At 39.6% G+C, this 14,511-nt stretch overlaps 1 protein-coding gene across 4 annotated transcripts in view; it reads left to right on the top strand.

Moving 5' to 3' along the window:
- Positions 1-615: 615 nt before the first annotated feature.
- Positions 616-14,511, top strand: part of COBLL1 (cordon-bleu WH2 repeat protein like 1) — a 153,775-nt gene continuing 139,879 nt past the window's right edge. For 2 of the 4 annotated variants that reach the window (XM_054562573.1, XM_054562571.1), the window contains exons 1-2: positions 616-760; positions 1,179-1,296. In XM_054562573.1, the coding sequence (XP_054418548.1) occupies positions 1,229-1,296 (68 nt within the window). In that variant the 5' untranslated portion in view covers positions 616-760; positions 1,179-1,228. Of the gene's footprint in view, positions 761-791; positions 1,297-1,456; positions 1,911-14,511 lie in introns of those variants that run through there. The other 2 variants (XM_054562572.1, XM_054562574.1) reach the window with 2 other exon arrangements.

Genomic DNA, 14,511 nt, shown 5'->3' with positions numbered 1-14,511 from the left:
CACAGGTACACTTTTAACAGAATTGCAATCTTAGAGGTCAGGTTGGGAAGGAAAAAAAAAACCCACTCTGGACAGGGCAGATCAGGGCGTAGGGAGGGCGAGCTGCAGGCCCCGTTCTGCGAGTTTCTCCCAGCAGCGCGGCAGCAGCTGGGATCCTCCCATAGGGTCTTCGCACGGCCCTCTAAGGGCAGGTAACCTCACTTCCTCCCTACCTGTCCGGCTAGGGCGCGCGGAGCTTTCCGAGGCGACGCCCTAGTGGTGGGAATGGGAACATTCTGCCTGGAAGCTTCCTTTCCGTTTGGCTTCCCCAGCCGGACCCCAAAGACCCGAAAGCCCAGGGAGAAGGAAGTTGCAACTCTGTCCCCGTCCACCCCCGCCCTGTTTCTCTCTCCGGCTCGCTGCCCCTCTCGCTCCGATGCCACCGAGCCTCGTCGCCACTTCTGGGCGGCCGACCGGCGGAGGTGGCTGCGAGCTCCCGAACTCTGGGCAGGGAAATGGGGCAGGGTGAGTGAGCCGGTTTGGGAAGAGGCCCCGCAGCGCCCAGCAAGCGCCCGGCACCCCGCCCGCGGAGCTGGGGGAGGCGCTGCCTCGGCTCGGCCCGGCCCGCTCTGGGCAGAGCCTCGGCGAGGCTGCGGCTTTCTCCTCCCTTCAAGTCCTGGCTTGAGAGTCGAACTGCGAGCGCTCGGCCCGTGGGAGGGAAGAGTGGGGAAGAAAACCGCGGGGGAGAACCGGCGAGCCACTGTCTCCTTTTGAAAAGAAAGTAGGAGCCCTGGGTGGGAAAAGAGAAACGCGCCCTCCCAACTTTTATACAAGTTTTCCCTGGGCGTTTTGTTTGTCCGCCCGAGGGTGCGCTGCAGGCGTGGCGGCCGAGCCTGTGCGCCTCGTCCCTAGCCCCACTCCTCCTCCTTCCAGCCGGGGCAGCGCCTCTCCCTTTCTGAGAGGCGCCAAATGGCTACCTAGTCAACCACACGGGGCGGGGGCTGCAGCGCCTTCAACTGCCGCGGCAGCTCCCGGCGCCCGCGGGCTGGGAGCGGGGACCCGCAGGTGGAAGCGCACTCCGGAGGCGGGCCGGCCCGGGGTTTGGGTGGCTCCGGCGGTCTCCTGACTCGCGGCCAGCCCCGCTCAGGCCTCGGGAAGGCGCGCGTTCCGCCCTGACCGGCTGGCCTCTCCCACTCCAGCAGTGACGCGCCGCCTGGGAGCGGGAGCCCGCGCAGCGATCCGCAGGGTGATGGACGGCCGAGCCCCGAGCACGCAGGACGCCCAGGCGATGCAGACACCCCCCGTCGCCCCAGCTGGGTAAGCCTCGAGTGCCGCGCCGCCGCTCACCGGGGAGGGCAAGGGCAGCGGGGCCTCTACGCGTTCACCTGGATAGCGACTGGCTGCTCTGCGAGCGGCCTTAACTGGCTAACCCAACATGCGGCCGAGGAGGCCGCCCGGGGTTGGAGATCTGATAGTTTTTCATTGCTTTCCTACTTGGGCTGCTCTGAGTTGCTGACGAGCAGCTGAATGCTGCCAGGAGTTGGGTGAGGAGTGCGGGAGCAAAAATTGTAACAAAGGGCCCCTTGTTGGGGCTCTGGAAGAGCGGTGGACGATACCTGTAAATGAGCTCCTAGGAAGGGAAAAAAAGTTTCCTTGGACGCGAGCTGAGGCCCGGGCAGGTGAGCAATGTCAAGGTGACTCAGAAAGGGGCTTTCTGCGAGCTGTTGGAGGGCGACGGGAGGGTGTGCCAGCTGTCAGCTCGCTTGACAGTTCCGGGACCGGGCGGGGTGCGCGCCTCCGATTGGGGGTGTGTGTGCCTGCGACCAATTGCTGGTGCCAAAGACTAGCGCGAAGTCAGACTGCAAACAACCATACTTTTCTTTGTATCCACGTGTTTGAGGAGAGATTGGAGGTGAAGGGGCTGTCACATGGTGAGTTAATATTAAATGAAGCATGTCTTCCTGCCAGATATGCTAATATCACCTTGCTAAGCGTTTGGATAAACAGTGCTGAGAACAGGTAGTTCTGCAAGAGATGGGGAGAATCTGAAAATATCCTTCGCCTTGGTAAATAGTGAAGGATTAACAAGGGTGCTTGTTGGGTTTCTGAAGTGGGAAACCCCTCTAATGTAGGATAACTTTTTCCTATATTGTTCCCCCGACTCAGTTTCTTATCTGATAAGTGAGCGCAGAAATGCCCTAAATAGAATATCAACATTCCAGAAAAGAATCATTAAGGAAAAAGTCGAGTTTGTAACCAATGAATGAGAGTTGTACAGTTTTCCTAATTTAGGAGTAGAGAAGTCATTTTTCTCTGGACCATGACAGGCGTTTCCTTAGAAGCAAGTCACAGCATGTTTATTCATCAGAGACCATGCGAACATTGGCAGTTGTCTAGAGGAAGCATGGAAAAGTCTCAAAGCAACATGACTAATATAAAATATATTTAGTATAATGCTTACGTGGTGTATGAATTAATTCTTTCATTTTGTTCCAAATAGTTATCTTCTCCCCTTTGCAAGTAGCTGTATTACTGTTGACTTCTGTTCCTGTTCTTTCCCCAGTTTTTTCATTGTTTAGACATCATATATTCTTCCATATAGTGTCACATTAAGATGCATGAGTAAAGGACTACATGGGTAGAAAGATATTAATCATAATAGCATGAGCCTCAATGGAGCTGCAAAATTATGTAAATGGAAGATTAGACAACTTTCAGGAATACTGGTATGTAATAAGGCATCACAAAATAAGATAGAATTGGTGGATTTGAAAATGGATTAGGTTTAAGTACTTTTAAAAAAAAACCCTAACATATGCACATACACAAAATATATTTATGGGTGTTCAGAAATCAATCAGTACTTTTGAGTAAAACAGGTGAGATCAGACGGCTCTGAGATGAAGGAATGATAAGTTTTCTAGTGATAATCATGACTATAGTTAAGTTACTTAAGTTTACTTTTGAGGATTTAAAGGTTTAACTAATGAGTTATTGTTTCAAAAATTAGAAAACTGTTTTATCTAATTTCTCAAATATGAAGAAAATACTTTTAAGGAATTATGCCCTCTCCAAATTTAAGGAGGAACACCTGGAATAATGCTGCAATATCGTATCTAAAAGCACCCCACTGTATCATTTTACCTACATTATTTTATTTAGGGAAGTTATCAGTATCTAAAAGTATAAACAAAAAATTACTTCTATATTTTATCTGTCTTGCACTTATCTGTCCTCTCTCTAGGAATATCCCAAGTGCCTATTACATACTATTTATTGAATGTTTAGTATTCAGTACTGCTTTTGTAATTTTTCTAAAAAACTCAAGACATTTAAAAGGTCTTTAATTGTGAAAAATATCCTAGAAATAGGTATTTGGGAGGTGGCAGGGAGCAATCTCAGTCGATATGCTATAATAAATTGTTAGGTTTGGGAAGTAAACTCCTTACTATAAAACTACTTAAGTCATGACTCATTACTCTAATAGCTTACGAGAACTAGTTTAATCCTTAATCTTGTATATTGCCTCTGTATAAAACTTCTCTGTAATTTTACAGGTCTTACATTGTTGTAACAAATCATTTTAAAGAAATTTAGTGCAACTCCATATTTTATAAGTGACAATCTGAAGTCCAGAGACACTGAGTGACTTTGCTGAAGTCCCATAGCAAATTAGTGGAAAAACCTGAAGGAAAATTTAGGACTAGTTGTTTAGTTCATTGCATTAATTGTTTTAAACCTTTTTCTAACCACTATATGATACATTTAAATTTCACACAGTCATCTTGGGTACCTTAGCTTTAGAGCTATTTGTGCTTGCGTATTTTACTTGCCTGTATAGATATACTTAAAAAAAAAACAAACACCTCTTTAAAATTTAAATGTCAACAGTGTAGATGACCTTGCTTTGAGGAACATTCATGTTTTGATTCTGAAACAATTTTCAGGAATGATCGGGGGGAATAAGCCTATTACTTTATAATTTTGCAGCTTTGGACCTAGGGACTTAATTGAAGGTGGTATAAAAATTAACGAATGATTTAGCAGCTGCTTTTTTAAGCGTTTATGTGGATATGTTATGGGCTCTAAAATTCATTGATTATATAAACTGAGTTCTTTAGCTAACATTTATTTCCTACTTAGAAGTTGATTGCCTTAGCTGAAGTTTCAACAGGAGAATTAGCTGGGGAATCTTAATACTAGTACTCATGCTCTCACAACTCTACGTATCCGGATTTTACCTGGTCTGGGACAATGGCATGGAGTTTTTATTTTTTTATATTTTATTTTTTAATTATATTTTATTGATTATGTTATTACAATCGTCCCAATTCACCCCCTCTTCTGCCTCTCCACCCAACGCTTCCCCTACTCACTCAGGCAATCAATCCCCAACCGTGGTCCATGTCCATGATCATGCATGTAAGTTCTTTGGCTACTCTATTCCCAATGCTGTACTTTACATCCCCATGACTATTGTGTCACTACCAGTTTGTACTTCTCAATCCCTTCACCCCTTTTGCCCACTTCCCCAATCCCCCTCCCATCTGGTAACCATCAAAATGCTCTTTGTATCTATGATTCTGCTTCTGTTCTGCTTGTTTGTTTATTTTGTTTTTTAGATTCAGTTGCTGATAGATATATATTTGTTGCCATTTTATTGCTCATATTTTAGATCTTCTTAAAGAAGACCCTTTAACCTTTCATATCATGCTGGTTTGATGGTGATGAACTCCTTTAGCTTTATCTTGTCTGGGAAGATCTTTATTTGTCCTTTGATTCTAAATGATACCTTTACTGAGTAGAGCAATCTTGGTTGCAGGTCCCTGCTTCTCGTCACTTTGAATATTTCTTGCCAGTCCCTCTTAGCTCCAAAGTTTCTTTGGGAAATCAGCTGACAGTCTTATGGGGGCTGCCTTGTAGGTAACTAACTGCTTTTTCCTTGCTGCTTTTAAGAGCCTCTCTTTGTTTTTTAAACTTTGGCATTTTACTTATAATGTGTCTTGGAGTGGGCCTCTTTGAGTTCATCTTGTTTGGGATTTTCTGTGCTTCCTGGACTTGTGTGTCTATTTCCTTCACCAAGTTAGGGAAGTTTTCTTTCATTATTTTTTCAAATAGGTTTCTAATTTCTTGCTCTCTCTCTTCTCCCTCTGGCACCCCTATGATGCCAGTGTTGGTATGCTTGAAGTTGTTCCAGAGGCCCCTTACAGTGTCCTCATTTTTATGGGTTCTTTTTTCTTCTTTTTCTGATTGGTTGTATTTGCTTCCTTATATTCCAAATCACTGATCTTATTTTTCACTTCATCCATTCTACAGTTGATTCCCTGTAAGTTGTTCTTTATTTCAATTAGTGTATCCTTGGTTGCTGACTGGATCTTTTTTATGCTGTGGAGGTCCTCACTAAGTTCCTTGAGCATCCTTACAACCAGTGTTTTGAACTTTGCATCTGATAGATTGGTTACCTCCATTTTATTTAGTTTATTTTCTGGAGATTTGTTCTGTTCATTCATTTGGGCCATGTTTCTTTGTCTCAGTTTGGCAGACATATTAGGTAAAGCTGCTACCTTTCCCAGGCTTGGTAGAGTGGTCTAATGCAGTAGGTATCCTGAAAGGTCCAATGGCACAGCCTCCCCTATTACCCAATCTGGTATTTGAGGTGTGTCCACTGTGTGGGTTCTGTACACCATCCTCTTGTAGTTGAGCCTTGATTGCTGTTGACACATCCAAGGTCAGCCACCACCTGTGTTCTGTCTGGGGTCACATAGCATAAGCTACAAAGCATTCTGCAGATGGCTGCTGCTTGTGTTACTCTTGGAGGTGCCCAGGAGAAGCCAGACTGTGAACTAAGACTGGCTGCTGCTAGTGCCAGGCCTGGGGCAACTTAGCGAGAGGTATGGGGCTTGCTGAAGCCAGATGCTGCTTGTTTGAGAGAATTTAGGAAAAGTCTGGAGCATGGGCCAAGACAACCCATTCATATGGAAAAGCCACTGGAAGCAGCTTGGGTAGGTCTCAAAGTTGGGTGGCATGGGGCTCAGGGAATCACCAGGGTAGGGTGAACAGTGTGATCCAGGTTGATGGAGTCTCAGATATGGCACCTGCCTGCTGGCTCAGTTTGAGGAGGGCTCAGGAAAGGAACAGTGCCAGCAATTCTGTCTGGGAGAAAGCTGCTCCCCAGATCTCACCCTGATGTCAGACAGTCAGTTTCTCCGTGTATGTCTCTGGTGCCTTCCAAGCTGCTGGCCCCACACTGGATCTCAGAGGGAGTGAGTTTGTGTACATCTGTGTGTGGGCCCTTTAAGACGAACTCCCTGGGATTCCAGCAGTTTCTGTCTGCCACAGCCTCAATTCCTGCTAGTTTGTACAGCTAGAAATTATGGCAGCTTCTCTTCTTGGCACTGGAATGCTGGGCTGGTGTGCCTGATGTGGGGCTGGGACCCTTCGCTCCCGAGATATTCCTTCTGATTTTTACCCGCCACCCGTGGGTGTGGGACCAGTCCCTCCGCCCCTCTGCCCCTCCGCCCCTCCGCCCAGTCTTGATGTAGTTTCTTATTTAATTCTGTAATTGTAGAACTTCCATTCAGCTCAACTTTTGATGGTTCTGAATGATGGTTTTTCTATAGTTTAGTTGTAATTTTGATATGGTTATGAGAGGCAGCGAACCATGTTCACCTATGCTGCCATCTTGGGCGTGGAGTTTTAAAATGCTGCTCAGGTGATTCTTATATGCAACCACATCTGAGGAGCTTTGATTTAGTAGATATCAACAGATGAGATGGAGGTGAAAACATAAAGGGAATGGAGGCTGCTGTTAATTATTTTTTTGGAACTCAAGATCCTAACTTTTAGTTTTATTTTGCCCTTTTAAATTAAAGATCCATTTAGGTGCCTTACAGTATTATTTTGTAAAAAAAATTGCTACTTCTTTTTGAGGAAGTATATTAACTCTGCTACAGTTGTGTAAACTGAGGCTCAAAGAACTTAACATATCAAGGTCACACAACTCTAAGGAATGGAAGAATAATAGAAACAGGGTTTGATCCCCAAACCTGTGCTCTTCATCACTAGGCCTATTGTCACCCAGTATATTTGCTATCATGGATTATACTTAATGGCTAAAGAATATTTTTATTTAAAGTGGCTTTATAAATGCCTTGTCTTGATTTTTTAAAAAATCATGTTTATATTTTATTATTTAAAAACTCCTACAAATTCTAGTCCACAAGAAACCCAATGCTTAGCATTTCAAAGGAACTTAAATGTTTGGTGTATGTCTTCAGAATTATGCTTAACATTTTCATGTTTGGGATGATGTAATATAACTCAGTAAACTGACACTCTTCTTTTGTCACATGACAATCTGTATTTACTTTTGCTATTAGGCAACTATTAAAGTAATTTGCCAAATAAGAAAAGTGAGATTGTTTATTAAAATGATGCTAGACTTTTTGTTCAAAGTCTAATTTCCTCTGAATTTGTTAGAGGGTAATTGAATAACATTATGACCTTTATTATTGAAATGCCAGGTTTATTTGTATAATAATAAATGCCAAGCGTCATGTTACTGAAACAACTGCTTTCATTTAATTAATTAGTTATAACTTGTGAGGCCTTATTTTATGTAAAACATGTTTTTCTAGAAACTGAGAGATTGACTTCTGATATTAACAGCTTTACTAAAATTATCTGTAACTATGCCGGAAAAAACAAAGGAACATGATGTTTGTGTGGAAATGGTACTTTTATGCTAATTTGTGTTAAGAACTTAAAATGAATATCATAACTCACTGGTCAACAAACTATGGCCTCAGCAAATTGTGCCAAAATAGGCCTTCTGCATGTATTTGACTTTCTTTTCTCTAATTTTTTTTACTGTGGCAAGATATACATGATATAAAATTTACTACTTACCCCTTTTAAATGTACAGTACAGCAGTATTAAGCCCATTCATATTATTGTGCAACCATCACCAACATCCACCTCCAGAATTCCTTCATCTGGTAAAACTGAAACTATACCATTAAACAAAACTCCCCTTCTCCTCTCTCCCTAACTCTGGTAATCACCATTGTACTTTCTGTCTCTATGATTTTGATGACTCTAGGTACCTCATATAAATGGAATCAAACAGCCTTTTTCTTTTTGTGACTGGCTTATTTCTCTTAGCAAAACGTCCTCAAGTTTCATCCATGTTGTACCGTATCAAAATCTCCTTCCTTTTTAAGGCTGTATAATAATATTCCATTGTATGTGTATATCACATTTTTGCTTATCCATTCATCTGTCATTTGGCACTTGGGTTGCTTCCATGGTTTGGCTATTGTAAATAATGCTGCTAGGAAAATGGGTTTACAAAGACCTCTTTGAAAACTTGCTTTTACTTTTTTGAGGTATGTAGCCAGAAGTTGAATTGCTGGATCCTATGGTCATTCCATTTTTAGTTTTTTGAGGCCCACTGTGCTGTTTTCCATAGTAACAGTACCATTTTACAGTCCCAACAACAGTGCACAAGGCTTCTCATTTTTCTACATCCTTGCCAACCCTCACCATTTTCTGTTATTTCATAGTGGCCATTCTAATGAGTGTGAGGTGGCATCTCAGTGGAGTTTTGATTTGCATTTTTTCAAATGATTAGTGATATTGAGCATCATTTCATGCTTTTGTCTATTCATATGTCTTCTTGTGAGTAATATTTATTTAAGTCCTTTGCTTATTTTCTGATTGATTGTTTGGGGTTTTTTTTGGTTGTTGATTTCAGAAGATTTTTTTTAAAGATTTTATTTCTTTATTTTTAGAGAGAGGGGAAGAGAGGGAGAAAAAGATGGAGAGAGACATCAGTGTATGAGAGAAAAAAAGGATAAAAATAAAGGATTGATGGGTGGCCTCACGCATGCCTCTAACCTGGGCCCAGTCGCAACGCAGGCGTGTGCCCTGACCAGGAATCAAACCTGTGACCTTTCATTGCAGAGTGACACTCAGCCAAATGAGCCACTCTAGTCAGGGTGAATTTCTGAAGTTCTTGTATATTCTGAATATTAATTTCTAATCCTCTTCCTGTTTTTGTAGAGAGTTCTATTGATTTTCAGACATGCCTACTTATTTGCAATATTGTATATGACTGCTTTCATGTTATATTTGAATAGTCTAGACAGAGAATATGTGGCCTGCAAAGCTAAAAAAATTGTACACTACCCATATACAGAAAAAGTTGACGGCCCCTCGCCCCCATCCCTACTAATAAAATTGGCAAATGAAATGATTATTTAATTTAAAATTTATTTACTGGGGAGACCTCTGTTTAACTTAAAAATTAATTGGAACAAATTGATTTATATTGTTTGTATAAAACAATATATATCTTACAGCAGAAGATTTTGCAGAATTGTGGTTACTAATTGATAAATCTTTTTTTTCAAGTGAAGCCTTAGACTTGGCCTCTTGGTAAACATTGTGGAATTTTAACATTTGTAAGATATTAGAATATATTTTAAAGAGAAGGTCTAAACTGCTGTGCTAAAGAAACTTTCTCAAAAGATGACTGATATGTAGTTAAGATATTTAGAAACAGATGTGCCTAGGACCTGGACTAAAGGTAGAAGGAGTTTCTATCTAGATTTTTGAATCCATACTTATTTTATGAATTAAGTGGTCTTTATAATTTTCAGCATTTTTATTGTTAAAGAGATTTTATATCTTTAAGTTTTTTGTGTTCTAACATCAGTATGATAGTTGTTGTAAGACTTTTTTTGTGACTTTGCTTTGCTAGATTTTTTCCCATCTGTTACAGTAAAAACAAACTAAAAGTATGGGAGAAAGAAGTTTCCCATGACTATTTATAAAGGGCCGAAGTGTCTTCACTTTGCATACAAACTTCACAGCTGAGGAATGAATTCTTTGGAAAAGGCTCTCAAATACTGACTAATTTTAGAAAATGCTAGAGTGAACTTGGGTTATTTTTTTAATCTAGTTTAAGTTTACAATACTGTTTATAGATTTAAATAAGTTAAAACTATTTATTGACTTTAGATATAGAATTGAATTGTAGAGTAGTTTGACAAAGTGATTTAATTGGGATGGTCATAGGTCACTATTTCGACAGGAAAGAATGTGAAGGCAAGAAAAATGGTTTGAGTTCAACTCATAGAAATCTGAAAACTTACTATTACTTGTAACTTTTATGCTTGATCTCAGCCAAAACGCTGAGAAGCAATTACTATTTGTAACTTTTAACACATTTTAAATAGTTACAAATATTTACAAAGATCAGAATTTCCAAGTTTCATTGGCAATAAATGAAGATATTCGAGTTTTCAACATGTGTGATGGGCCATATCCTGATTACATCTGTGGGTTGTTTTTTTTTGTTTTTTATTTTTGTTTTGTTTTGTTTTTTCTTTGGTGCTATATAGCTCAAGGGTATCACTCAGAGTTAGGCCTTCAGGAATTTAGTGGGAAGAGCACAGCACACTTCAAAATTGGGTCAGTTTCTTAACTTCCTTACTCTAGAAAAAAAAAGTAGCCTTGTTGAGGCTTTAAGGTTTGTGATTGTGAAATAAGAATGGGTGTGCTAAGTGTGCAGGGAGAATCCCTCATTTGATTTTCTCTAATTATTCGTGTTCCACCCCATTAGGACCCCCTGTCCCATTGATAGCAGAGCTTTAGAAATAATATAAATAATCAATAAAAAAAACATGGGAAGTATGTGTTAATAGAACAGAGATGTTCTTTTGTAATTGCCCCCAACTTGTTAACAATAACTTTGGGCAGAATTTGGAGTGAAAATGCCAAAATTTGTGGTATTTGATTTTTGGGAAAAAAAGCAATTTGTTGGCAAGCCTCTGAAAGGAATTAAAAAAGAACCTGAGTTATGGTACTTTGTGTCCAAAATTTGATTGTGCCTATAAATTAATGATTCCGATTTCTTGTATGGTATTTGTTAAAATTAAATATTCCATTTCAAACTAACATCTATCTTCTTAAATAATTCCAAAAAATTTAACAGGAGGGAAGACTCCCAAGCTTATTTTATGAGGCTAGCATTATCCTAGTTTCAAAATCAGATAAAGACACTACAAAGAAAGAAAATTATAAGCCAATATCCCTATGAATATAGATGCTAAAATATTAGCAAAGCGGATTCAGCAATACATTAAAAAGATCATACACCATGATCAAGTTGATGTATTCTGGGGATGCAAGGTTGGTACAATGTCTGCAATTTAATAAATGTGATATACTACATAAGCAAAATAAAGGATAAAAATTAAGTGACCATATCAATACATGCAGAAAAAGCATTTGATAAAATCTATAGCACCCATTTATGATAAAACCACTCAGGAAAGTGGTAATAGAGGGAATGTACCTCAACATAATAAAGGCCATATATGACAAAACAACTGCCAGCATCATACCCAATGGGGAAAAACTACAAGTGTTTCCTTAGGATTGTGAACAAGACAGGGATGTCCTCTTTCACTACTCTTATTCAACATAGTGCTAGAAATCATGGCCACAGCAATCAGACAAGAAGAAGAAATAAAAGACATCTAAACTGGAAAGGTAGTAAAACTGTTGTCATTTGCAGATGACATACGTTGTATACAGAGAATCCTAAAGATTCTACCAAAAAACTACTAGAAGTGATAAATGAGTTCAGCAAAGTAGCAGGATATAAAATAAATATCCAGAAATCAGTAACATTTACATAAACCAATAATAAACTATCAGAAAAGGAAACTAAGAAAACACTCCCATTTAAAATTGCATCAAAAAATAAAATACCTAGGAATAAGTTTAATCAAGAATGTAAAAGACCTGTATGCAGAAAATTCTAAGACACTGAAGAAAGAAATTAAAGAAGTTACAAATAAGTAGAGGCATATATTGTGTTCATGGATAGGAAGAAATAATATCATTAAAATGTCTGTACTACCCAAAGAAGCCTATAGAGTCACCATGATTCCTGTCGAGATACCAATGGTGTATTTCACAGAAAAAGAAAAAAATATTCCAAAAATCTATATGGAATGCCAAAAGATCCTGAATAGCAACAACAATCTTGAGAAAGAACAAAGTTGGAGGAATCATGCTACCTGATATCAAACTATACTACAAGACCATAGTAATTAAAACAGCATTGTACTGGCATAAAAACAGACATATAGATCAATGGAACAGAATTGAAAGACCCAAAATGAACTTATGCCTTTATTGTCAATTAATATTTGACAAAGGCGATAAGAACATACAATGGGGTAAAGATAGTCTATTTAAGAAATGGTGTTGGAAAACTGGACAGATATGTGCAAAAATGTTATTAGACCACCTTCTTATATCATATCCAAGGATAAACTCAAAATGGATTAAAGACTTAAATGTTAGACTTGAAACCATAACAATCCTAGGAGAAAACATAGGCAGTAAAATCTTGGACATTTATTGTAGCAAAGGAAACAAAAAGAAAAAAATAAACAGATGGGACTATATCAAACTAAAAAGTTTTTGCACAGCAAAAGAAAGCATCAACACAATAAAAAGACGATCCACTGAATGAAAGAAGATATTCACCAATGATACATCTGATAAGGGGTTGATATCCAAAACATAAAGAACTTACAAAACTCAACACCCAAAAAAATCAAATTAAAAAGTGGGCAAAGGAACTGAAGAGACAATTCTCCAAAGAGGACATAAGATGGGCAACAGATATATGAAAAAAATGCTCAACAGGACTAATCACCACAATGAGATACCATCTCCCACCTATCAGAATGGCTATCATCAGTAAATCAACAAATGACAAGTGCTGGTGAGGATGTGGAGAAAAGGGAAGCCTTGTGCACAAGGGAATGCAAATTGGTATAGCCACTGTGGAAAGCAGTATGGCATTACCTCAAAAAAATAAAAAGGTACTGCCTTATGACCCAGAGATTCCACTGCTGGGAATGTATCTGAAGAAACCTGAAACAGTAGTTTGAAAGAATATATGCACCCCTTTATTCATTGCAGCATTATTTGCAATAGCCAAGGTTTGTAATCAGCCCAAGTGCCCATCAGTAGATGAGTGGGTAGAAAAGCTGTGTGACATTTACAAAATGGAATAGTGCTTTGCCATTTAAAAGAAGAAGGAATTCTTACCTTTTGCAGCAGCATGGGTGGACCTGGAAAGAATTATGCTAAGTGAAATAAGCCAGTCAGAGAAAGACAAGATGATTTCAATAATGTGTGGAGTCTAATGAACAAAATCATCTAAAAACAAAGTGGAAACAAACTTATAGAGAGGGAGGACAGATTGACAGCTATCAGAAGGAAGGTGTGTTGGGAGACTGGGTGAAAAAGGTGAAGGGATTAAGCAAAAACAAAAACAATAAAACAAGCAAAACTCATAGACATAGACAACAGATTGGTGATTACCATAGGGAAAAGGAGGTGGAGAAAGGTAGAAGAGGGAGCAGAGGCATAAGGGTGATGGAAGGAATTGAGGTGGGGTGGTGGACACGGAATGCAGTACATAGATCACATATTCTAGAATTGTACACCTGTAATGTATGTAATTTTATTAACCAATGTCACTCTAATAAATGTAATAAAAATAAGTAGATTAAACAGTAAACATACCATTCCACTTTATCTCCTAACATTACAGCTTCTATATTATACTAAGATATATTTGTAAGGAAAGAGAGTTAAGATAGTCAAACCTAGGTGGGTCATTTATCACTAGTCCTTGAGAATTTTCATCTCTCTGACCTGCACATGTGCTATTTTATTTCTGGAGAAATGGAAGTAAGGAAGTATTAGTCAGTCCCGAGGGGAGTTGTGTGACAGGAGCCACAGTTTTAACAGCTGCTACAGTCGTGCATCAGTTCAGATGTGCTGGGAAAACAGGAAATTGAGTTGCTAATTCTGAAAATGGCTACCACCCTGCCGTTTGCAGATCTGATGGATGTGCCTTAGTTTCTCGACCAATTAAGTCATGGGAATCAAGATAATTGTAAGAGCCATTGAATATATTTTCTCCTTTGTGCTAAAGTGGATGCAAGGTATGCACAAGTGGAAGTGTCAGAGAGAGGAGCAATCCTTGCTGCTCTTTAATGCCTGCTAGTCAAGTAGTACTGCTTTAATAGATTGAGGAAAGACAGAATCACTGTCTTAAAGGATGCATCTATATTCTATTGTCTGAAGCAGTCCCTATTACTCTCAGGTGTTCATGATTCAGTTATTAGTTGCCGGCAAAACTACACAAAGTGTTGAAGGGTCATTTAATTTTCCCATAAGTGCCGTACCAGATTATGGGAGTGGCTTCTTTCCATCTTTTGTTCCTACTTAATATTCCTATTCAAAGAGAACAGCTAGATGCTTTAACTTAAAAAGTTGGCTATACAATATCCATTTACTCCCTTTCATTGAATACTTAGTGATCTGCTTATATTTTTACACTACTACTTCAGGGGAAAAAACTTAATTTCATAAATTGTGAAGGGAAGAATTTTCCTGGCATTTTTCCTTTTTTAGTTAGCCAAGTAGGTGCA

Source organism: Pteronotus mesoamericanus, unplaced genomic scaffold (assembly GCF_021234165.1).
Source record: "Pteronotus mesoamericanus isolate MK-2021 breed Mesoamerican mustached bat unplaced genomic scaffold, CSHL_Meso_final scaffold_651, whole genome shotgun sequence".
Lineage (NCBI taxonomy): Eukaryota > Metazoa > Chordata > Mammalia > Chiroptera > Mormoopidae > Pteronotus > Pteronotus mesoamericanus.
The sequence above is the reverse complement of the archived record's forward strand: the minus strand, read 5'-3'. Positions and strand labels throughout refer to the sequence as shown.